The 26,651-nt window shown below is 32.2% G+C and overlaps 2 protein-coding genes across 2 annotated transcripts; both read left to right on the forward strand.

The window, feature by feature from the left end:
• The first annotated feature begins 6,369 nt into the window (after positions 1–6,369).
• On the forward strand, positions 6,370–8,509 carry LOC108343744 (40S ribosomal protein S4-1). Its single transcript, XM_017582468.2, has 5 exons — positions 6,370–6,508; positions 6,916–6,993; positions 7,077–7,257; positions 7,553–7,650; positions 7,916–8,509. Exons 1-5 carry the CDS (start codon positions 6,506–6,508, stop codon positions 8,348–8,350), a joined length of 795 nt encoding a protein of 264 aa, XP_017437957.1. The 5' UTR covers positions 6,370–6,505; the 3' UTR covers positions 8,351–8,509.
• Positions 8,510–20,424: 11,915 nt separating this feature from the next.
• LOC108318823 (uncharacterized) lies at positions 20,425–23,222 on the forward strand. The gene has a single exon (XM_017556314.2). It carries the CDS (start codon positions 21,074–21,076, stop codon positions 23,075–23,077), a length of 2,004 nt encoding a protein of 667 aa, XP_017411803.1. The 5' UTR covers positions 20,425–21,073; the 3' UTR covers positions 23,078–23,222.
• Positions 23,223–26,651: the final 3,429 nt, after the last annotated feature.

Here is a 26,651-nt window from a genome sequence, read left to right on the forward strand (position 1 = left end):
AGTAATATAAAATGTTATTTATAAATGTTATATTTAATTGTAAAAATGTTTATAAAGAAAAAAAATTATGAATAATTTATAAAATTAATGTTTAAAAATTAAAAAAACTAAATAATCAATTTTTTTTAATAAATTAGAAAACTAAATAATCAATTTATTAAAAATAAATTAGAAAATATAATAATCAATTTATTAAAAATAAATTAGAAAATATAATAATCAATTTATTTTTAATAAATTAAAAAATATAATATACCTAATTTTATTAATATTAAAATAATTATAAAAAAAACTTAAAAAAAATAAATAAGAAATCGCGTAACCGGTTACGAAAACGTGTAACCGGTTACGCGAAGGCTTATGCGAACGGACCAACTTTGATCTTCTGCAAAAAGCAATTTTTGAATTGAAAATATGCTTTCCCAGGACACTGCAAACTGGCATTCACATGTACACAGTGCACTTTACTATTCAAACCATGGCTTCTTCTTTTTACGTGAAAGCACAGTACATGGATTTATTTTTATTACGATTTCATATATCTGTAATCGGTTATTCAAAATGATAACCGAATATGGTTTATAACAGGTATTTTGAAATTCCATAAGGGCATATCAGTATTTTGAATGCATTTCATGGCAAATCCGCGCATCAAAGGCGAGATGGGTTGAACAGTGCAATCTCGTAAATCCCCGCTTTTACGTCCGAGCAAATTCACGCAAATCCATCCAAAAGAACAACCATCACTTTATAAATCAGTCCTCGCTAATTCACTTGAACAGTGAAATCAGTGCAAACGAACACAGCCTAAGAGAGGGTGGAAGCAGCATCCTGTGAAGAATGAAAGAGAAAATTGAATGAGTGTGGTTGAAGGAGAATGGATGAGAGTAATGTAGTTAGGGATGACAAAAAAAAAATGTACTCGCGGGTATCCGTGGATAAAATCTGTTACGAGTATTTAGTACACGCGGGTAAGAGTTATCTGTGAGTAGTGGGTATTTTAATACCTGCTTGTTAACCGCTCGGGTTGGGTATCACACTATCCGTACCTGCGAGTATCAACTACCCGTTAAAAAAATAATATTACAATTTTATCCTTTAATTTTGTTTTTCTAACTTTTTAATTATTGTTCAATCTGTTGGGCCTAGCCCAAATTCCTTTTAGGGTTTTGTTTTTTCAAATCATAATAAGGATCCCTTCTTAGGGTTTCTTCTTCAAATCATAATAAGGAAAGCTGGCCCCATTCCTCATTGAGTTGGTCGCCTTCTGCCGCTCTGAACGAACTTGGATGTAGAGTATTAAGAGAACGGACCAAAAGGTCCTCTATGGGAGGAGATCTCATCCTCGATGAGGAAGCTCGATACAACTGAAACACGAAAAGGTGCAAAGAGAAGTGGGAGAACATCAACAGGTACTTCAAGAAAGTGAAGGAAAGCGAAGATTCGGTGAAGCTGGAAAGCACAGTGGCGTCGCTAATCGTGTGGCCGAAAAGCACGAAGAGGATGAAGAAGGTGGTGGTGGGAAATATAAGATAGTGGCGAACAAAACAAGTGGTGGTGGTAGGTCATAGAGAGTGCAGGGGTTGTCGGAGGAGGTGGTGGTGGCCATTAGGCTGCTTCCCTTTGTTTGAGTAGAAGAAACCTTAGTGGTTTCTAATCTAAAAGAGAGTAAATGGGTCAGCCCATCAATTTTTTCATATGTTCTTATATGTTTATTATTTTTATTATTTCCTATTTTTGCTTCCTGCACCTTAGCTTGGATAATAATGCACAAAATGACAACTTTTTTTTCATTCTATGAGTGATGATGCGTACAAATATCTATTAGCCACATTCTCATGGTTTTTTTGTTTTTCAGGTTTTTACTTGTGATAACTTTAGTTTATAGTTTTGATTAGTTCATACAAATTTGAAAATAAGTTTTTGATATATGAAATGCCAAAACTGGGCTATATTTGCTATTTTTCTACTTTTCAAGTTTGGTAAAACTATAAAAATAACTCTTTTTTAATTCTATGAGTGATGGTGCATAAAAATCTCTATTAGCCACATTCTCGTGATTTTTCTGTTTTTCAGGTTTTTACTTGTGATAACTTTAGTTTATAGTTTTGATTAGTTCATACAAATTTGAAAATGATTGGTTGATATATGAAATGCCAAAACTGGGCTACATTTGCTGGTTTTCTACTTTCAAGTTTGGTAAAACTATAAAAATGAATTACTTATAAAAAAACACCAAGGAATGATGTCAAACAATGCATTTTTTGATGTCATTTGACTAATTTGACATCCGAATTAACCATTTATGACATCAATTAACATCTAAAATGTCCAATTTCAACGTCAAATGACGTTAAAAAATGTACTTTCAGACGTTAAATTTCTTGCATTGCCATTTTCAATGATTCTACAAACTTTAGCGCTCTGCTACAAGAACGTTCGAAACCTTCTTTTTTGCTTTCAGTATTTTTGCAAATGTCGATGGTTGAAAATAACAAGTAACTATTTCGTTAGAAATGCTATGTGTATTTATATAATCAATATAGGTCATCGGCCTATATTTAAATTAGAATAATATTTATCTGACGCATATAATAACACTATAATAAACAATAATAAAATAATAAATAATAATCAACATACTAAACTATTCAAGATTTAGTTATAATAGATTAATATAACTCAAATAAATGTAGGTTTGAACAGTTCTATAATAAAGAGACTTAAACGGTCTTATTGAACTGTACTTTTTAATATATCTATTGGGCCAAATAGAAACATAAGAATATCTAAATTATTTGAATTTTTTAAAATCTTTTCACTCTTTTACAAAAGTATAATCATATCAACATATTGTAAACACGGTTTTATTAAATTAACATAATTTTTCAAATATTAAAAAACATTTAATATAAGTTATTTTTAACATTTTATATGAGTTAAAGAATTAACGTAGATGTTATTGATGTAGAAAATAAATAATTTTTTAACATCAAATTTTAACCAATGTAAAAAGTAAGTTGTATAATATCAATTAGTATTATGATGGATGTATGACACTAAACTGACACAAAAATATTCAATATTGATATGTCTTTTCATATCATTTAAAAATAAAATTGATATAAAATTGTAGATGTAACATTGATTATATGTTGTATCTAACCTTACATATTGATTTAAGTTTTAACTCATGCATGTGGCATTTAGTTGCTTCCATTATGCATTTCTAACTTATAATTTAAATCAATGTCAAAATTTATTTTACAAACAAATGAGTTGACATAGTGATGTGTTAGTATGGTTAAAAGACTAATGATATAGACATGAGTTTTACAATAACTTTTTGGTAAATGTGAAATAAAAACATTTTGTGAAACACAATAAAATAAACATATAGATATATTTTATAATGTAAAATATTATCACACTAATTACTTAACCAATTGAATCCGAATTATTTAAGCATAAGGTATTTTTAATTAGTACATCTGTTAGGTTAGTGTTTCTGTATATATTTGTATACGGTTGAAAGATATACCTCACCGTTGTAGCTTTCATGTCTTCTGATTTCTGGGACACCTGCTCTGCACACTTCGACTTCAGGTTGGGGGGAGGTACCTTTTCGTTTAGCCTTCCTGTCTTCTGATCTCTAGGACACCTATTCCGCACACTTCGACTTTAGACTAAGGGGAGGTACCTGCAAAAGACACTGCGACGTTCAAGTTAGACGTTGCTTAATGAACTTTTTCTCACAATTGAGTATTAGAATTCTGTAAAACATCCTTACTTTTATGGGGTAACCTTGTATTTATTAGTTATTTCATGGACCTTAAATTGTCACAGGTTCAATAAAAACGAACTTACCTTCTTAATTGTTATGTTATTTATTCAGGTATTATTTGCCCAAATCATTGACCCAATAATATTTTGTACGTTGGCCCAATTATGGTCTAACATTAATAACTTTAAAGGCTGGTCCAACATTGATGCCTTTAAACGCTGGACCAACATTAATCTGGTTGACCGATGACATAAGGAATAGACCGGTTACAAATACTAACCGTTTGGCCTATCCTCTCTGTTCTATACAATTAGAAATTCAACTATCCAAATAAAAAAAACAACGTGATAAAAAAATTGTTTAAGTCATCACTTGCCCTAAAACAATAATGGTAGTTATTATATTATTATAAGAGTTATCGTTATTGTTTCATAGTTATTGTTAATTGATGATAAAAGGAAGATGAATGTTATTGTTAGTGTCGTTTTTCAATATTATTTATTACTAAATATTTTAATTAAAAGCTATGAAAACATTTTTTTTATTAGTGTTTTAATTTTTTTTTACTTTGTTAAAGATGTAAGAAATATTTAAAAAATAAATGATAAAATCAGTATAAAACGTCATATCCAAAATGAACTAGTTATCTTTATGAGCGTCTTTTTTAAAAGAAATTGTGTATGTTAAAAAGGAAGAATTTCTATTAAATATTATTATATTATATACCTACTTAAATATAATTTTGAAGAAAATAAATTATACCAATCGAATATGATAATAAATATTTTTTAACATTATATTTATATATATTAGAAACACACATAATAAAAAAATATTTATCATTATCTTGTTTATCTTACTCACTATGCAACCCTCTAATTTTTCATTAAAATGTACAATTAACACACATTACATAATAAAACTTTATTCATAATTTTTTGAAAATATCAATAAAAAATTATTTTACAATCATAAATTTTATTGAAAAAATAAATATAAGACTAAAATATATTGTTTCCAAAATATCTCATGATATTAACAAAATAAAATCTCAATGAAAAAAAAAACTCATTCAATGTTTAAAACACATGACATAAAAAAATATATAATTTTTTATAACAAACTACAAGAACGCCTTCACTCATAAATTAATCCATTTGTGTTTAAATTTTGACACTCCATAGACCCTCGAGATCCATACACACTCAAACTATTTCACAAAGTTATCTGCCAAAAAAAAACATTCGTCCTCTTCATAATGATATAAATAATATTTTTTTCTTACGTTATTTTATATGAAATGATTAACTGTATAATTACTTTAGTGATAATATTTGGTGGTATTAACACAAACACTTTTTCAGTTCAGAACAGTAATGAAATATTCTTTGTTTTGAAATACATTTGAATTAAATTTGTTCTCTTTTAAATTTGTTTTGAAATATTCTTTATAATATTTCAAATTAATTTTAAAAGTATTGCCTAAATATTTTAAAAAATTTCTCTTGAGAAAACAAAAATTTTGAAAAGTTTGAAGAACTTTTAGCATATTTTATAACAAAATAATTATGTATTGAAAATTAATTAGAATTACTTCCTCTTAGTTAGAACTAATTCCACGATTCAATGAAGGAAAATATAATTGCTTCTTTAATTAGTTTCAATAATTGCTTTTCAGAATGTTAAGTTTTAAGATATTGCTTCCTCCATCATCACCCTATACTTCTTTCACCTCCCCACATTATTTTAAATACAATTATATCTTTAAGCTAAAAGAATTTTTACTTTTACCCTATTTTAAATAATTTGAAATCCTAATTTTACTTTCCCAGCACCCACCCACGAAACTCTCTTCCTCTTTCTCCATTTTCGTTTCTCTTCCCCATCTCCCACGCTTACATTCCTTTTTCTTCTCAGTTTTTTTTTTTGGTTTGAAAGCTTCCATTGTCGCCGTATTGTGAAGGAGTGTTGCCGCCGTGGTGTGGAGGAGCGTCCAGAGCGTCGACCAACGTGAGAAAGTATACATCAACGGAGGTGACATCCTTCAACGGATGTCCCCTAATAAAACAAACCCTAAAATAAAAAAACGTAACCTTTAAACGGAGGAAGCACGACACACACTGCACCATGATAGCGAATGCACCACGAGAGGAGACTTCTTGATAATTCTTTCTACCACCACCAACCTTTGCAACTTGTAGTATCTCACAACGACGAGAGAGAAAGTATGGTGTTAAAATGAAAGAAAAGTATTTTACTCATGTAGGAGATTAGAATAGGTTATTAGTGAAATAGGTTGTGAATGGGTAAAATTAAAAAATAATAATCCTAAAAATAAAATTTTACTGAATGGCAAAATAGTAAAGGAAAGATGGAGGGAGAAATGTGTGGTGGTGGAGGGAGCAACACCCTAAGTTTTAATATTTGAGAGAGTGTTTTAAAGAAAAAAATAGTTGTAGAAAAAAAATGTATAAAAAAAAGGAATAAAAGTAGAAGTTAAAAATGGCACATACGAAAATTTTAAAAATTGGGCCAAGAGGGATAGTTTGGGCCTGCATTTTGGACCTTCCAAAGTTCGTTCGGTGGAGTATGGACCAAAAAATATAAAGAGAAATGAGTGCATGAATAACAACTAGCAACTAGGGTTTTAAAGAGTGGCTACTCCTCTGTCTCTTCCGTTCGGCCGTAGCAGGGAGGTCCAGCGTATCTCTCAATTTCAGAATGGTTCGTTTCCCCTTCTCGTTGTTTTCGTAATTGTTTGATCTTAGTCCTTTCGGCATTTTATTTTAACTATCTGATTTTATTGAAATGTCCATTTTCCTTAATATCTGAACTTATGGTTTACTTCTTTGCAATCAAAGTGTTGTTATCTGTTTAGAATTCAGATCCATGTTTTAAATCTTGGTGTTGGCATTCGATTAGCGATGTCTTCATAAGTTTGAAGAGTTTAACTGGTATTCTGTAGGTTTCACTTTGTAATGAAGATGGAAGAATATTGAGATTTGAATATGGTCTTTTTTTTTTTATTATTATAAAGATAGCATAGAGGGGAAGAAATCCGTATGTTATGGCTTCATGGCTTCGGGTTTTATTTGTTTAACGCAAGACTTGAAATCCGTATGTTGTGACAGGCTAGAGGATTGAAGAAGCATTTGAAGAGGCTCAATGCCCCAAAGCATTGGATGCTTGACAAACTGGGTGGTGCTTTTGTAAGTGAAAGTTTCACCTTCTTTTGAACAGTTTTAAGGGAGCATTTCAGAGTCTGATGTGAAATTGTTTTTAAAATGTTTAGGCTCCCAAGCCCTCATCTGGACCACACAAATCTAGGGAATGCCTGCCACTCATTCTCATTTTGCGAAACCGGCTGAAGTATGCCCTGACATACCGCGAAGTCATTGCTATTCTGATGCAACGACATGTCCTCGTTGATGGCAAAGTCAGGACAGACAAGACATATCCTTCTGGTTTTATGGGTATGTATGGCGATTGTCAATTTTAAGAATTACTGCTCCCTTCATGTAGTCACCGTAGTTTTTATTTTTTGTGTTTGCTGAGTGGGGGTTGCATAATATGGTATGGTAATTCATTGATATTGTTATTGTTTGCTTCATTAGTTTTTGATGATTTCTCTATACAAGATGAACTGAAACTCCCAGCTAACCTAGTGTAAAGGAGAGTTTACCCATTACAACACTACTACATTTATTTATTTGCTCAAGGCAGTGTTTTCTTTTCTGTTTGATACAATTAAATTTTATATCTTTACAGATGTTGTATCCATCCCCAAAACAAATGAGAACTTCCGCCTGCTGTATGACACTAAAGGTAGATTCCGCCTTCACTCAGTCAGGGACGAGGAAGCTAAGGTACTTTAGTTTGGTTACACTGAATGAATTTCGTCCTTTGCTACTCCTTTACGAGATTACACCACTACTATTATACAATAACAGACTGAATAAATTTGTTCTAAGTTCTTCTGCATATACTATTAATCCGGTGTTGAATGTTCATCCCGTCGAACCTTTGTAGCCATCCTTTTTTGGGTTGGGTAGTTGTTTGGATTTTGTTACTGCGACCTAGATCTTGCTTAGTATTTATGAATCCACACTTGTTTTGCTTGTTCGATGGCAGTTCAAGCTCTGCAAGGTTCGATCAGTGCAGTTTGGGCAAAAGGGTATCCCATACCTGAACACCTATGATGGGCGCACTATTCGCTACCCAGACCCTGTCATCAGAGCCAATGACACCATTAAGTTGGACTTGGAGGAAAACAAGATTGTTGATTTCATCAAATTTGATGTTGGGAATGTAGTTATGGTAACAGGTGGAAGGAATAGAGGGCGTGTTGGAGTGATCAAGAGCAGAGAGAAGCACAAGGGAAGCTTTGAGACTATCCATGTTCAAGATGCTACTGGGCACGAATTTGCAACTCGTCTGGGCAATGTGTTTACCATCGGCAAGGGAACAAAACCTTGGGTATCTCTTCCCAAGGGTAAAGGTATTAAGCTTTCGATCATCGAGGAAGCTAGGAAGAGGATTACCGCCCAACAAGCTACTGCTGCTTAAATTTTTATTAGTCTATGAATAGACTACTCTTGAGTGCTTGTAGTTTTTATGCGATGGTTTTTGCTTTCTAATTTATTGTCTGGAGATTTTATCCGTTGAATTTTGTCATAGAACTCTTATTGCTGCTGTTATAACATTCATGAAGGAATCTTTCCATTCCATAGTTTTGATGTAGTTTAGTTGGAACAAGTTTCTTACCTAAGTCAATGCATCTTTTAAGAAAATGTAGTTGTTTTCCATATCAGCTTGCTTTTTCCTTCTAAGCAAACAAAAACTAGTTACGAAACAATATTCTATTATGATTTAATGTTAAGTTTCTACTCTGTATAGTATCATATGTCTGCAATATAAATGTTAACTATTAAATTGTATGGATTTAAATCATTAAATCATACGTAAAAGAGATGAAATCTTGAAAACGGATATTGTAAACAGATTTTTGCGAGAAATAATATCTCTAAAAATTCATGGATGAGAGAATTTATAAAAGACCTCATTTAGTTAGATAAATCTTTTATTTTATTATGGTTGGAATTTGCTTACAACATTTCATACACTAACCCAACTATTATTGGACAAATTTTCTTTCTCATTTTCTAATCTCTGAAACAGTTTTTATCAAACAAGTTTTTGTTTTTCAACTTATTCTATTAAAAAGTAATTAATAAAAGATTTAATTAAATTTTAAGTTCCTTACAAATCTGGGAATTTTCATTTGAATCTTTATTATCTGCTAGTCAATTTTTTTATACCTTTTCATTCATTATTTATAGTTTAATAATTTTGTTAATAGAATGACTTGTATCTTATTTTGCTTTATGTGTAAAAAATGTGAAAATTTGTGATTAGTATAAAACAATATCTAAGTAATAGAATTCACATGTCAATTTATACTAACCATAATATTATTTTATTAATTACGAAAATCTAATTTTTTTGGACACATGGATATAATGAAGGGGATCAAATAATACTTATATTACCTAATTAATGAAAAAAAGTAAACAAATTAAACTATCAATACTGAATTGAAAAATGTAAATTTTTTAAATAGATAGACAAATTTAATATGAACTTAATTAAAAATATCAAAATTCATGATAAACTTAAAATTTAATTAAACTTTAATAAAAATCATTTTTTAAAATTAAATTAGACAATAAATAATCCTCTTTATGTGTTTTCTTTAACCAAAATCAAGTTTAAATTTGTAATTATTTATTCTATCCCTTTCACTTGAAGTTCCTACACTTTGTAATTACATGTGTTGGATTATTAAAATGGAAACATGTAATGTCTTTTTTTGACCTTAACTTTTCTTTTGATTTATTACTATCATTAAATATCTGAGATCGACAATTGAATATTTGAATCTTTGAGAGTTTATGAACATATTTCTTTTTCTTAACTCCATAACTAAAACTTCATTTTGAGTAGAGGAGATAATTTTATTGTTGTCCTTCCTCCTAGTTTCTTCATTTAAGAAGTTATCCTTGATCATGTCAAAAGTAAGTTTTCCATTAGAAGTGGAGTTACTCATACCAATATTTATGAGTTGTCTGGTAATGAGCTAAGCAATAACAATGCTAGTAGTTCATCATCTAATACAATCTCTATAGTGGTAACCTGATTTACTTTATTTTGAAAACTATGTAAGTGCTACTAGCTTCCTAATAAGAAAGGTCTCACTTGACACATGATGATAAATAGATTTATCTATCCATAACCTAATCATGCCAAAGTCTTCCTCTTTATCTGCTTCCAATCTCAATCAGATTTATCTTATGTATCAATCGGAAGCTTCAATTGTAGAGTGGTACATTACAAAGAAACCATTGAGTTTTGCTTAAGTTATATGCCAAGTTTTGAACCCGTAGAAGTTCCTTAGAGTAGACATGAAGTTAAGGGAGTTCGAGGAGTGAAAATTGAAAGTATTACTAGAAAAGAAGTTGATCAAGCCCATTTGTTCGTCTTAAACAACAATGTCAAAGTGATTCCTTTCATTTTGCAACACACTGATGAAATCAAGTCCACACTGAGTGAAAAATAGACAAATGAACGTAACAAAACTTTCTTACCATGGTTTAAGAAAAAGGTTTACGCTATTCCAAATGTTTCTGAAACTTTATTAAGGCTAGCTCGTGGGTAAAACACCAATGTGGTAACATATGGTGGCCATTACATAAGCAATTACTATTTCTATTCAAAGATGGAATATGATGAAAGTAGAGTTCAAAATAAGAGGGTTACGCTTGAAGTTGAGGTTGTACACTTTGGTAATTCTAAGGACAAAAATTTAATTACGACATCAATGAATTATTTCGTAATAATACAAGAAATATGGGAAGGTAACTATGTAATTTTTAGAGTGTCAGTTTTAAAGTGAAAATGGGTTGATAACAATTTAGGTGTGTGGACAGATGACCTTGACTTCACTTTGGTGGCTATTAACAGGAAGAATTATACCGATGAATAATTTATTATAACTAGTCAAGCAAGAAAAATATTTTATGTCATTGATCCAGCCAATATAAAATGGTCAGTCATATTGAAAGGAATAAGCATGCACAAAAATCATGATGAAGACTCTTTAGATATATTTGCTACGTCTTTCTCATCAAGAACCATTGAAGACAAGATTAATGACGTAGCTGATGACATATGTGTCATTCCAAGTGATCACAATAAAGGATATATGGGAGAAAACAATACCCTAATAGGTGTTTTTTTATTAATGTTGGCACATTCACAATTTTTTATTTTTTCCTATTCTAACTTTATAGAGCTAATTGGTTATATTCTTGTTATCTATATATACTAATTATGTGTTTTTAGGTATGACAAACTTTGGATCAGGAAATAGTAGACCTGACATCTCTGTGACTCAGTTTCCAAATGTCACAACCCTACGAATTCCCATGAAGAGGTTAGTGGTCAAGATTGATTGTCGATTAGGTACACCTAAAAGCCTATATACGAAAAAGTTTTGTAGCTATTTGAGAATTTTGGCCAAAATACATGCGTATATTGTGATTGCATATTGGGATGATGTCCTGGAGACAAAGAAGAACCTCTTATGGTAGGATGCTCTATATGTTTACTTAAAACATATAGGGTTAAATATGTTTTTGATCCCTTAACTTTTAGTGAAATTTGGAATTAGTCCCTCTTCAAAACTTTGGTCTAATTTAGTCCCCAAACTTTAAAAATGTGTGAATTTAGTCCTTTAAACTAAATTTTGTTAGGTTTATTTGATGTTTCAAGTGCGTTTCATGATAACATTTGAGTTGTTTATACCATTTGACACATTTTTGTTTCAATGTTAACTGAGAAATGCGTTTGAAACATCAAATAAAGTTAACAAAATTTGGTTAAAAGGACTAAATTCACACATTTCTAAAGTTTGGGGACTAAATTAGTCCAAAGTTTTGAAAAGGGACTAATTCCAATTTTCACAAAAAGTTAAGGGATCAAAAACATATTTAACCCAAACATATATAATGTTTAATATGTTTACTTAATTCATTAACATTTTTTCTATTTTCAACATCAAAATTTTGACATTCTAAATATTAAGCAAATTAGGAAGAAGGTTTATCTCACATAACCAGCAAATGGAGGGACTTTAAGACAAGACTTGCATGCCTTATGTGCTCAGAGGCAACCAATATGAAAATCCTTGTAATAAGTACAAAATAACTAAGGAGGAGTGAATAAAGTTTCGTGCATCTAAGAGTCTAGGGACAGACAAATTTATTTCTTAATTTTTTTATAGTCACACAAGGCATACATTTGTGATTTAAAGTTATAAATTTATGTTATGTGTGACACAAAAAAAGAAGAGTACCCTAACAAAGACAAAAGCTTAATGATGCACCACATGTATCATCGTGAGGTGGTTATGCATTATTCGAGAAACGATTAAGAAAGTCTTGTGTAGAGGCTTTAACTAACCTAGTACCTGCACCTCCTAGGTACAAGATGTGGAAAGGCTACTCAGACTAAGTTCGATGAGTAGATAACATCACAATCACCTCAATTGGTATATGAAAAAATAGTAAGTACTAACCTTAAACCCTAAACCCAAAACCATAGTTCATATGAAGTACTTTATGATTAAACTTGATCATGTGGTGTAGGATGAGTTGGTTGAGCAACCGACTCAAGGTTCATTTGTTGGGCATGGTCATGAGGATATACTCACAACGACCATTGAAAAGCTAGAGCACCCAGATTGTGTGCGTGGCATTAGAGGTGCAATTGGTCTTCAAGATTACTTTAGTCCTCCATAAAGAAGAAGTGAATCCTTGACTCATGAGATCTTGAGGAAGATGGAACTCTAAATGGAGGAAAGAATCAACCAATGCATGATAGTTATAAAGCAATGTTTCATGGAACAACTTCAACAACAACAACAAATACAAAGAGCACTTGAAAAAAAGTTTAGTCCATACAACAATATAATATGGAGTTACACACTGAAGCTTCAATAGAACGTCGTGTGAGCATAAAAGGCTTATGCTCTACTGTACATCATACTGAGTACACCTGTCAGTATGAATTATTGGTTGATGGAGATCCCCTGCACATAATGGCCATAGGACGACAACTTGAAAGAGTGCAAAATATTCATGGTGCTCCTCTATTGCCCCACTGCGTTCATGTGACGATTGATGAAGTTCGAGATTCCCAAGCTAAAGGACCTATGCCAACTTTAGAAATCCAATTTGTAGAAGGCCTTAGGCATTTTTATAGCTTGGTCTAAAGCATTGATCATGTCATACTTTGGCCCACCACAAGTATTATATTGTTATTCTTAGTATTTTTATTTTACATTTTATAAATAAATAATCCATACCTTTGAAAATCTTTATTTTAGTTCTCGCGTCCTAAGAGTAGGTCATGTGCCAACCTATTATCCATGAAGATGATAACATAGCAAAAACAGAAGATGATCCTTGTCATGACAAAATTAAAGAGACCGAATAAAAGACTGATAGAGCTAGAGTAGGAGTTAAGAGTATTTGGTCTCCAGTATAATGTACCATTGTACATTACTTTAAATGATATGCGATGGAGGTAATTGGAGGAGACAAAATGTTGTTCAATCATACAACTATGTTGCATATAAGAATTTTCATTGTCTTCCATATTTAAATTGCTACTTTTTAATATATACTTAACCGTTTATATTTTTCATTGTCTTTCATATATATATATATATATATAAAATTTATTTAGAAAAGTTAATTAAATTTAAATATATGACGATTTAAAAGAATAAAATAGTTATTTTAATTTAAAAATAATCAAATTTAAAGTAACCACTATTTAAAAGATAACAATAAAAATATAATTATTTTAATTTAAAATCACACTTATTTAAAGAATATAATTAAAAGAAAAATGTACACAAAAAAAAATCTATTATATATAAGTATATATTATATTCTATGTAATTAATTGTCGCAAAAAAATGTTTTCAAGATTTAAAGTGAAAATTTAAAATTTTGAGTATTAAAAATGATTGATCGTACTCAGACTAAAACATTAAAATTACGTAAGAAAAAAACAGCTGAAATAATTGAAAATTTTTATTTTGCACACATGTTGTATTGCAACTTCATGTTCACGGCAACATATTATTAGTTTATTTGTATTAGGGTTTTCAATTTCCTTTCAAACAAGCGTTAGGATGGTGTGTAAACTTATCTCTAAAAGCATTTTTCATCACGTTTGGCTATGACAAACACAACAAATAATCGTTGTTTGGGTCTCAGCAAACCGACCAAAGCGGTTAGAAACGAAATAAACTAATAAAGGGAACGATTTTGTGCTATTTTTGTTGAGTTTAATATTACAAAGTACCATGAAATTATACATAAGGAGTTGAAAGTGCAACAGAAAATTTTGAACAAGCACTGAAATCATAAATGTTTTGCATAAGAAAAAGGTGAGAATGGTTGTGAATTTGTGCATATCAAACATGACAATGACAAGATACTTTTTTCCATGACAGTTTTTTCATGATAGTCCAAAAGGGCGAAGTTTCCACGAACCAAGAACAATAGTAAGTAAAAAAGGTAAGCAGTGTGAGAATTAAGGATTGGATTGGTTTGTTTGCATTGTTGATGCCGATGAGTTGGTCTAATATTGACCCTTCGACCGAGGTACTTTGATTTTCTTGTATTGGATAAGTTGTGGAAACAATTCTATTAAAATTAATTTTTCTCACACTGTCTATTTTCTTGCAGTGGTGTGATTTTTTCCTAGTTGTACCACTGTCTAAAGAAAGAAATTTTTATATAACCTTAATACTGTCAACCACTTGAGTAATATGAGCGATGAACCTAATACCTTTAATTTTAAACGTTGAATTGCAAAAAATAATATTTTGATATTCTTTTGATAAGTATTTATGAAAATAAAAGGTTCGAAACATATCGAAATGGAATAATTTTGGACGAGGATTATTGAAATATAAATAAAAGCAGCCGTCTTGCAATTTTTATTTATGAAAACGGATGAAAAACTTGCTTTTTAAAGTGAAAGAGACTTTTTGTGTCTTTTTGTGATGGAATCCCAACTCATATTGGACCCAAAGAATCTCACTTTCCTCACTTTTCGTACCAATCCCTTTGCACTTTTCCTCTCTAACCTTAGATCAATGTCCACGTCAAATTGTATGCTTCTAATATATTTTTTAGACCATTTTAAATCGTTTTTCCCTTCTATTAATAATATTCATAAAAATAGTTAACTTATATTTACTTTTTTTTATCTAACTGAAAACCTTTTTTGTTAAATTATAGTATTAAACGAATGATCGTTTTATATTTATTTGTTATAATATTTTATAACTGTTTCATCATTTATGTTGAAAAATATGTTATAATGTATACGAATTTATGGTACTGGTGAAAAAGAAAAAGAACTTTTTTGTTTCCTAGAAAGAAGACTACGTTATAGTGAAAAATAAGTACTTTTGCTGATCTCTATAACCTATCCTGCTTCATGATTTTCACGTTGTTAAATGCATTTATCTCTATAACCTATAGTGAATGTACACGGTATAGTTACTTATCGATAATAAGTGATAGTTAATATAAAATTCGTAGACAAAATCGATATGTTTGAAGTGATGAAACACGTTTAACTTTGAGGAAAAGTTTCTCTAAATTATTATATTTGGTAATTTATTTTCTCTCTCTCAAATTTATTTTAACATTTTTCACAAAATTTCTTTATTATGAGCAAAACATAACGTGTTACAAAAGGAGTTGTTGAAAAATAATCTCAAGTTGATGATTTAAAAGTGTCATTCACTTTTATAATCATCCAACGTGGTTGTTGGAAACTGACTTAAGTGTATTTTTATTCCATAAATTCGATTTTAAAATTTCAAAAGCATTAGTATTGACTTTAATTTTTATATTTTTAAAATAATTTGTTAAATCAGTATGACGTGATACGTATCCAAATATAGTATTATGTCCACAGTCATTACAATAATTTAAGTTACATAAAACTCCAACACTTTTCTGAATTTAAATATAAAAGAATATTTATAATTAGTTGAAAATATATTAAACTATATTGTCAATATTAATTAATTCAACTACTTATATTATATCTTGATCTAACGGTCAATACATTTTTAAAACTTTAAAAATTAGCTTTAAAGGACAAGTTATAATTACAACAAATATTTCTCACTTTATGTATATATTCGATCCAATAGATATACGTTAAATAATGTGATCTATTATATATATGACCAAATCTTGATATCTAACTACATTATATTATTTTTTAATATTATATATTTATAAAATATTTGGTAAATAAGATATATCACGTTAGTATTATTATTTTTGCTGGTAAGGATTTTACTTAAAATAATAAAAAATATTTAATTGAAAATTTCATCTTTAAGTAGATATAATTAAGGGTAATTTTGAAAAATATATTATTATTTAAATTAAAAGTTAAATACTTATTTAACACCTAAGTGTAAACTTAGATATATGATTTTTTAAAAATAGTAAAAGTAAAAGTTTATACAGAAATAATAATTTAAGAATGATGATATCTATATTGTCGAATAATTAAAGAAAATAAAAAGTGGCCCAATACCTTATATGTGGTTACGAGTTAGTGGCATCTTGTTTTCTTTTTCATTCTACTTTTTGAAATGCAACTTCTAAATTCCAGCCTCTAAAGCTTTTCAACTGTTCCAAATTAATGTTTATGTCATCATGGTAAGTGTGTTCTGACACCGATGTATAAGTTTGTGGTATGTCAATGCATTCTTCTAAACCTCATCGAATCTTCTTCGCTTATCTTCTACAAAAAGGATTCTTTTATGTGGAATATTTGGCAAAAATCACTTCTACAGATAAATTCTCCATCAAAACACGTGATTTTGAATAACTTTTTTGTTTCCATTCTGTTTTGATAATTTTTACACTTATTTTATACTTAATATATATATTTTTTCAAGTTGAATTTTTGGTAAAGTGTTTTATTCAAAATGAATTTGGGAACAGTCAAGTAGACCAAACATATTATTTTGTTCTTTTTTTTTATCAAATATTATTTTCGAACCAAGATAGTTAGTAGTATCATATAGACTATTTTGTAAATGATAATGAATTTGGTCAAACTATGAATATATGCAAAAATAAAATAAAATTGAGTACTATGAATATAGTCACAAATAACAAAAGTTAATCTAAATAATATATAAACTATTCTTGAAAATATATTACAGAAAGAAATTATTTTGAAATATTATGATCTAAAAAATATTTTTAGAATAATTAGAGAGATATTTCACTAATATATTGAATTTTATAAAATAATATACTCTTTGACTATTAAATTTGCTCAAAATCATTGATAAACATATTTACCATGAATACTGTTATAGGAAACAAATAATCTTTCAGAAACATAATAGCATAAAGAATATTTTCCGACTATTACAAAGATATAACTACTGCTACAAACAGGAAAATTGCAATATTTATTACATGTAAAAAAGTTATGATTTTTTGGCTGATGTGGCCCTATTAAAATTGAGTTGAATTGTTTCTTCACAAAAAAAACAATATAGTTGTATAAAGGCTTATATGTTTACTTCATCCCCATGTTAAAAGGTGAATTTCTGTTTAGTATTCGATTTTAAAATTGCATATATTGAGTTCCAAAATTGTAAAAATTGTATGAATCAAGTTCTTTCCGTTAAATTGCCAGAAACGGAATTAACTCCCAACTATGGCGAAAAAATTTACATTTTTTCTTCTCTCTTCTCTGCTTTTTCTGCAATGCCTAGCTTTTCCTGTCTTCGTTTTCCTCACTCTCCTGCTCTTCTGCTTCTCTGACATGTAATTAATATTTTGGAGTATTTTCTTACGTATCAAAATTCGTTCGTTATCGTTTTGATCCGCTGGCATCCTGCTTCTAAGCTAATAACTAATATATAAGTTATGAAGAACCAGATATAAGATTTTATATAAATCATCAATTGTGAAACCACCTACACCTAAATGTGCAAACCATACTTAATAAATATTTTGTTTAAAATATTCCTTACCATGTAATTTCGTTAAAAAGAAAATGTGATTAATTACGCTTTCATATTGGATAAATTTTAAAAAATAATTATAAAATAATACATAAAATACATTTTAGTCATACTAAAACATATGAAATCTATCAAATAAATAAAAAAATATGATCTATTTTTAATTTCCTTGATAATATATAACTAAATTTACTATTTTCGTTGATATTTTAATTTTATTTTTCATTTGGATAAAAATGTTTTATATAAAAAGCGATAAAGCTAACAACATCATTGATTAAAAGATAATTCTTTGTTTACACAAAAAAAAACGAGAATCATTTGAGTTTGTATCTATTAAGTATTAATTAATTTTTCTACAAAATTTTCATTTATTTATGTTAGTTTTTTAGTCTGACTTCTTTAATTTAAATAAAGTCACTTCTTTCTTTTCAACAGTGTGGAATTCAAAAGAAAGAAAGAAATGGTTCATATTATTACGCCTGGAAAAGAGAAGCTTATGTTTAAGTAAACAAGAGAGAAAGAGAAGTGGTTTTAATATGGTCCTACCTCGAAAAGCATACATTGTTGACTGAGAGAGTAACTCGAGTTCTTGAAAATTGTTGTGAATCTAATGGGGTTTTCAATGTTTCTTCCTTCTATTGGAGAAAATCACCATTTTTTACTACCTCTTCACTCGTGTATGTATCATTGTACAATAGAAGCAACAAACAACTGTGTATCATGTTCTAAAACTCAAAGGTTGTTTCGTAGCCATAAGCTCCCAATGCCACTGTTCCGGATCTCTCTCAAAGGTCGTTCCTCCTGCAACCTCCCTTCCTCTTTCATTTCCCTCTCTTGCAACAACATCACCACCGGATTCCAAAGCTATGTCCAACTTGGATTCCCATCACAAACAATACCACTGATTGTAAGACTATTGCTTCTATCTATGCTGCTTCCTTCTCCGACCTGCAAGACCCCATAACTGTTGATTGTTTGTTCAACTTTGGTTTTCCTTCTTCGGTTTCAACGGGTAAGCGTCGAAACATTCTTCTTGTTGGTCTTTGATGTTTTTTTGGGCTTACTTAGATTGAAGCAGAAGAAGAAGGATATTTGTAAAACTGAGATGGGTTTGGGTTCTGGGTTGGATTCTATGAACCGGACTACTACTTTGAATAGTGAGTGAATCTATGCTGGTAAAGGTGAGCCTGGGAGGAAGAGAGAAAAAATAAGTATTTAATGATATGTTGGATATATGCTTTGATCACATAAGAATAAAAATAAATTTGAAAATTTATTTTTGGAGAGCTTGAGCTCTGAAGCTTGCAATAAAAAGGGTGGAATTTTGCCTTCAAATTGATTTGAATGCAAAAATATGAATGGCCTATAAAAAAAGCTTCAATGATATGTTAGAAATTGCACCAAATTGCAGAAAGAGAAAAGGGAAAAATGATGTTCTTTAATTATGAGAATCATTAATATATAAAGAGAAAAAGCTAAAAAATAAAAAAATAAGATTTGATTTAATAGTCAACTTCAAATTATCAATGAAACATCACATTCTTTCATATATTTTCTTTTGTAAATTAGATGGCTTTTTTTTATTGGAACAATCTTATTTAAATATAATAATAATAATAATAACTAATTCTTCCTTACAAGTATTACTATAATTGTATGTTTAAGATCCAACTCAAAATCATCTTAAGATGAAAAATATATTAGAATTCTTTCATTTTTGTCTCATATGTTAAAAGATTCACCTATATATATATATAAGTAATAAAAAAAATTTGAATAAAATTTGAAAAGAAATATTTAAAAATAAATAAAATTATAATGTTATATATATAGAAAAAAAGAATAGTCCAGAGACGAATTGCCTGTGATAGTGACAGTTGAAAATTATGACTTGTTTATGTTAAAAAATAAGATTACAATAACAAAATTGAAGAAATTGAAAACTGTGTTTCTGAATATTTTAGTTGTGTAATAAGTTATAGGTTTCCAACATATAGATTTTTAAAGCCACTTTCAACAATATGATGGAGATGACCGATGAAGCAATATGATAAAGATAAAAAATGTAGAAGAAACAAAAAGTTAGTTTATTCAAACCTTTACACTTGTATTTAAATTAATCATATTTATGCTTGTAATTAGTGGTAAAGGAAACATCACCCTCTTTTGAATGGAGATGAAACGTCTGTTATTTTTAAATACAGTGATTGAGAAAGAAATATATGTTAAACAATTTTCAGGTTTAAAAGTCTGGTTTTTGAAACCACGTTTTCAAATTTAAAAAGAAACAATATAATTTAAAACTTAACAAGTTTTCAAAGTATGTACATTTTTTTTTATTATTAAAAGAACTTTAAACACCAAAGTAGAAATTTACTATTAACTGTTAATGCTCTTAATTTATTACTATGTTTTATTTTTTAATTTAAATTGAATATATGCATTCCATAGAACTCAGTTGTATTTATCAGGATTGTCTGGAAACATTAACAAAACTCAACCAACTAAATCGAAATGCTTTTAATAATGTGGCCACACTTTTATTTCTAAATCTATGGTGACCCAATCTGATAAGTTGATAACGCTGGCACTCTCTTTTTCATGCAAAATTAATACCTTTCAAATCTCGAAAACCTACTATTATTAACCCGTTTCAGATATTTATCTTCTCTCTTCCATTTTACCTACCAGTTTCTCCAAAAGAAATCAATGAATTCCTAAATAGTTTTCTTTCTTGTCATGGTAGCGATTACAGTCGAAAGGCTAAATTTTTTATATAAAAAGAAGAAAGCGCGTTCGATCTTGTAAGACCCGTCCACCCCAGCGCTTTCTCACAAATCAAGTTCCAATATTTCAACAAATCATGCCCTCAAGCCCCGCATCAGACCTAAGAGCGGCACACAACATCATCGTCATCACTTCACACTTATACATATTCACTTGCAGACAATTGCCAGATCATTCTCTTGGCACCTTTCAACAACCTCGCCGTTTTCCCTCCATCAAAGCCGAGATTGTTGGTCCACAAAACCAACCAAATCCAACCCTTTTTCGCTAATCACTCCCTTCTTTAATAAAGGCTCGAGCTTTTGCAACTTGGGTTTTGGATCGGACTCTTGAACAAGTGAACCATGTCTGAGATAGTGAAGCAACTGTTGGCGAAGCCGATCCAATTGGCGGACCAAGTCACCAAGGCGGCGGAAGAGGCCAGTTCCTCGTTCAAGCAAGAGTGCTTAGAACTCAAATCCAAGACCGAAAAACTCGCGGGGCTTCTTCGACAAGCAGCGCGTGCGAGCTCCGACCTGTACGAGCGTCCGACGCGGCGCATAATCGCCGACACCGAACTCGTCCTCGACAAGGCGCTGGCTTTGGTGCTGAAATGCCGCGCCAACGGCCTCATGAAGCGCGTGTTCAGCATCATTCCGACGGCGGCGTTTCGCAAGATGTCGTCCCAACTCGAGAATTCTATCGGCGACGTGTCGTGGCTTCTCCGGGTGTCGGCTCCGGCGGAGGATCGCGGTGACGAGTATCTCGGCCTCCCTCCGATAGCTGCCAACGAGCCCATTTTGGGCCTCATTTGGGAGCAGGTGGCGACCCTCCACACGGGCTCTCTCGACGACCGATCTGACGCGGCCGCTTCGTTGGTGTCGCTCGCACGTGACAACGACCGCTACGGGAAGTTGATCATCGAGGAGGGTGGGGTTGGACCCTTGTTGAAGCTGATGAAGGAGGGTAAAAAAGAGGGTCAAGAGAACGCCGCCAGGGCTATTGGGCTTCTTGGTCGTGACCCTGAGAGCGTGGAGATTATGATCCACGCGGGGGTGTGCTCTGTCTTCGCTAAAGTCCTCAAAGAAGGTCCTATGAAAGTTCAAGCTGTTGTTGCCTGGGCCGTGTCTGAGTTGGCCGCCAAGTACCCTAAATGTCCAGATCTTTTCGCTCAGCATAATATCGTTCGCTTGCTTGTAAGTCATCTTGCTTTCGAAACCGTCCAGGAGCACAGTAAATACGCAATTGTTAGCTACAAACCCACCTCAATCCATGCTGTTGTTATGGCTAGTAATAACTCTAATGGTAATAGTTTGAAAAAGGAGAGTGAAGATGAGGAAAAGCTGATGCAGAGTCGCATGCAGCATCCTTTGGGTGATAAGTCCACAAATCAGATGCACAAAGTGGTCACAAGTACCATGGCATTGCATGCTGCCAACAAGCAGCAGCAACAGTCCAATGATGACAATGGAATGGCTCAGAACCCACAGGGTGCTCAGCCAAAGGCCAATGGGAATAGCAATGGCAAGCAAAGCCATCAGTCCCACCAGCAAAGCTATACCTACTCTGGGATTAACATGAAGGGAAGGGAACTGGAGGACCCAGAGAACAAGGCTTACATGAAAGCAATGGCAGCAAGAGCCCTCCGGCAGCTCGCCAAGGGCAACGTAGCCAATTGTCGGAGCATCACTGAATCGAGGGCTCTGTTGTGTTTTGCCATTCTCCTAGAGAAAGGGTCTGAAGATGTGAAGTACAATTGTGCCTTGGCAGTGAAGGAGATCACGGCAGTGGCAGAACAAGATGCAGACTTGAGAAGATCAGCTTTCAAACCCAACTCTCCTGCTTGTAAGGCGGCGGTTGATCAAGTGCTCAAGATCATTGAGAAGGAAGATACAAAACTTCTTATTCCTTGCATAAAGGCTATAGGGAATTTGGCAAGGACATTCCGGGCAACAGAGACAAGGATAATCGGTCCCTTGGTCCGTCTTCTTGATGAAAGAGAAGCAGAAGTGTCAAGGGAAGCGGCAATCTCTCTCACAAAATTTGCCTGCTCGGAAAACTACCTCCACCTTGATCACTCCAAGGCAATTATAAGCGCAGGTGGTGCAAAGCACTTGGTCCAGCTTGTGTATCTGGGAGAACAGACAGTTCAGATTTCAGCACTGGTTCTGCTCTCCTACATTGCATTGCATGTGCCAGACAGTGAGGAACTTGCTCGGGCCGAGGTTCTTGGAGTGTTGGAATGGGCTTCGAAGCAACCTAGCGTGACGCAGGATGAAACCATCGAGGCTTTGTTGCAGGAATCCAAAGGCAGGCTTGAGCTTTATCAGTCTAGAGGTTCAAGAGGATTCCAAAAGTTACATCAATAGGAAGAGTTAGTAATTCATTGGTGTGGTTTTGAGGTTTGCAATCATTCATGTCTAATCCATTGCTCTTGTGAGTGTATATACAATCAAATGCCTTGTCCCATTGTTCAGATCTGTTTTTAACTATAAAGAGATTTGTTTGCCTAAACCATTTGTTCTGACTCCCCTTTCTACCTCTCCAGTTGACCCTCTCATATGATACAAATTGTAACCGATCATGAAAACAGTTATAAAGTTATACTTTGTAATCGTGCCTTCTTAAACAGCTACAAAACGCTACCTCCATTGCCTCTGGGTTGTACTAGTAGCAAATTTTTTTTCTACCGAAAGCACTGAGGCTGATACATGATGCTTGTTATGTTCAATTTTCCCACTGTCATATACCGAATTAAAGTCAAGAAACTGATATAGAATTTAGATGAACATAACACAATGGAAGTTGGTAATTTCCCAAACCTTCAATTGCGAAAACAATCTGTATAGTTTCATCAGAGAAAGTTTAAAGAAAATAATAATAATTGGGGGGCAGATGAACCCTCTGCCTCGATGATATTGGCCACTGAATTTAGTTGCATGGGGTGATATTTTTGGCACGCATAAAGTATCAGTCGTAGGCCATTTCATCATGGTGGATAAATTGCTACCGTCTAGAAAAAGTGTTGCTAGTACTTCACTCAAACAACCAGGAATTAGGGCAAAATACATTAAAAGGGATCGCAAAAATGATCTTGGAAAGATTCTAGGAATAGACAACGTAGGAGCTGTACACTACAGAAGCTATTATCAATTAGGAAACTCACTACTTAGGCATACAGAAAAGTCGTGCTAAGAAAGTGATATGGTTTCACTGTGAAATCAAACAAGTGAAATCAGAGCCCATTACTAATACAAGAAAATGTCATCAAGCTAGAATTCATAGAATTGATGTCTAAATGAACTCGGCTTTCCATGAGAAACTAAAAAAAGTTTTTATATTTCTTTTCTCATCTATAAGACTGTGAATAATGATATTTTTATTAAAAAAACTAGTTAATCCTTTTAGCAATTATTTTTACTACACTTTCTATTATAATTTCTTTCTACTGCTCTATTATCATTCTTTGTAATAGAAACTATTGTCCAATCCCTCGTGGCACTGGGTAGTTGGGCTAAGTGCATCAATCTATACCCAACGCTAATCTTCAAAACCCAACATGTTTTAATGCTGAAAGCGGAGTCACAACTAATTCATACTCAGGCCACTCGTGTACTGTTCACTTTCAACCAAGCAATAATACTACAAAAATAATCAGCAATTAGACAATTTGTCTTCAAAACCATTCATTTTGTGTCAATTTATATTACAAGTATGCAATTTCTTAATTTCTTTCATAATTCATTGTGAATCTTTGCAGTACATTTAACTAAATCTAGAGAATAAACTATCACAAATATAATGATTTCAAGACGATTTACAAAGAATGACTACTTCGACAGACTTGAGAATGAAATTATATACAAACTATACTTTTACAAATACGTGAAAAATCAGTTAAAGTTGGATAAGTTTATTTAAGATTGAATTGAATTTGTATCTAACGGTATAACTAGATTTTTAGTGAAAGATCCAAAATTAACCTTTTCTTTTTCTATGTTCTAACATAAGGTTAAATTGACTTTGAACAAAAACATTTTCCGAAATCCTTCTTTTGATGGAAAAATCAATAAATGTTGCTCTCTATGAGAATCGCTTCCTTTGATATTGTTTGATCATCAAGCACCATCACACATAGCTCTCAACACTTTGTCAAGCTTATCTCGATATGGATTATGACAATTTCCCAATGCAATATTAACAACATAAATGTAACTTTTGGTTTGTTTTAAAATATCATCTCAATTATTGTAACAAAAACCTTCAGTTTTTCATAATTTTGAAATTAACATATAACATTTTTTAAATATTTTTGTTTGTTTTCAAATAATCATGTTTAACGGCAACTTTTTAATTATATTTTGTAAAAGGAAGTTTGAAATAAAATATAACTTTTATTGAAAAATGTCACGTCTCATTAATTACACTGCTGAGTCACCTGTTAGCTTCCATAAATGCACCGCGCCACTTGCTCAGAGGCATTAAAAAAATGCACTAAAACTCTGATTGCATGAGCTGCCAAGTGTCAACTGGAACATTCTGAAGTCAGTAAGTGAGGGCAGGTGTCAGCAGAAGGGCGCACGTCCGTCTTTGGGGCGTGGGCAAGCAGAAAAATCATTTCTGAAAAACTCTGCTCATTCTTCTGCACGCTTCTTCTTCTTCCTAACTTCAGATCTCCATTTTTCTCCACCTTCTCTCTAGAAAACCTTTCACTTCTCTCTACTGCAACTCACCGTCCTCTGCTCCGATTACTGTTTAGGCACCGTAGAAGGATCCACGTTGCCTTGAGCTTCCACCGGAACCGAACACTTTAGCGTTCTGAAACCGGTAAGTCCTTTTTCCTTCAAACTGTCGTTCTGTGAGCATGCACGCCCAAACTCTGGGTTTCTGGAATTCCTTAGTTAAATGCTGAACCGTTTCCATCTATCTTTGATGATTGATTCATAGAAGTAGTAAGCGTTGCGGGTAGAAGGAATTTGTAAATTTTACAAGTCAAGTTGCACACTGTAGGGCGTCTGTTCGCGTTAGAGGTAAGGGAAGCTTATTCAATTTAATTCGTATGCTTTTGACTGTGATGCATGTACGTTATGCGAAGTTGTATGAAGCATGATTTTGTGATATGTGATTATTTGATATATGAAATATATATGCTGAGAAATGAGTGAATGTAAGTGAAACTTGAATATAAACTCCCCTATGATAACGTACGTTCGACATTAAACGGTTCTTGACCGTTTAGTGTTCTAGTAAACTTCTTTGAAATGGAATACTTTCATTTGGGAAGAATTCTGGCTGAAGATGAGAGTGTTGACCTTCTACTTAGAGTCCATAATGAGCAGTGTCGGTCTTACACCTATCATTCGTACTGAGTAGTGCTCGGTCTTACACCAAGCGCTCATACTCTTTTCTTGTATAATCTCTAAATGAACATAGTGTTGGTCTAACTTTAATAATGTTCTCTACCGTGCTCAGTCGTTTACTAGCATTGGTTTTCTGTATGTGAACTATAGCAATTGGTCCTTCCGACAAGTTGGCCAGCCTTGATATTCCACGAACCGAACCTCAGATCATCCATCTGTGTCGACCGACCATGTCGAGCAGCCTTGTTAATACAGGTCGATCATCTGTGTCGACCTACCATGTTGATCACCCTTATAATACAGATCATCCATCTGTGTCGACCGACCATGTCGAGCACCCTTGTTAATATAGGTCGATCATCTGTGTCGACCGATCATGTTGATCACCCTTATAATACAGATCATCCATCTGTGTCGACCGACCATGTCGAGCACCCTTGTTAATATAGGTCGACCATCTGTGTCGACCGACCATGTTGATCACCCATGATAATACAGATCATCCATTTGTGTCGACCGATGATGTCGAGTCACATTGTAATACAGGTCGTCCATCTGTGTCGACCGACCATGTTGAACACCC

The sequence above is a fragment of the Vigna angularis genome, chromosome 1, assembly GCF_016808095.1.
Source record: "Vigna angularis cultivar LongXiaoDou No.4 chromosome 1, ASM1680809v1, whole genome shotgun sequence".
NCBI lineage: Eukaryota > Viridiplantae > Streptophyta > Magnoliopsida > Fabales > Fabaceae > Vigna > Vigna angularis.

Excerpts from the sequence above, each read along its gene's own strand:
- LOC108343744 (XM_017582468.2), top strand. Across the intron at positions 6,994-7,076 it reads ACAAACTGGGTGGTGCTTTT|GCTCCCAAGCCCTCATCTGG; the intron begins GTAAGTGAAAGT and ends TAAAATGTTTAG. Across the intron at positions 7,651-7,915 it reads TCAGGGACGAGGAAGCTAAG|TTCAAGCTCTGCAAGGTTCG; the intron begins GTACTTTAGTTT and ends GTTCGATGGCAG.
- LOC108318823 (XM_017556314.2), top strand. The coding sequence starts at position 21,074 with ATGTCTGAGATAGTGAAGCAACTGTTGGCGAAGCCGATCCAATTGGCG.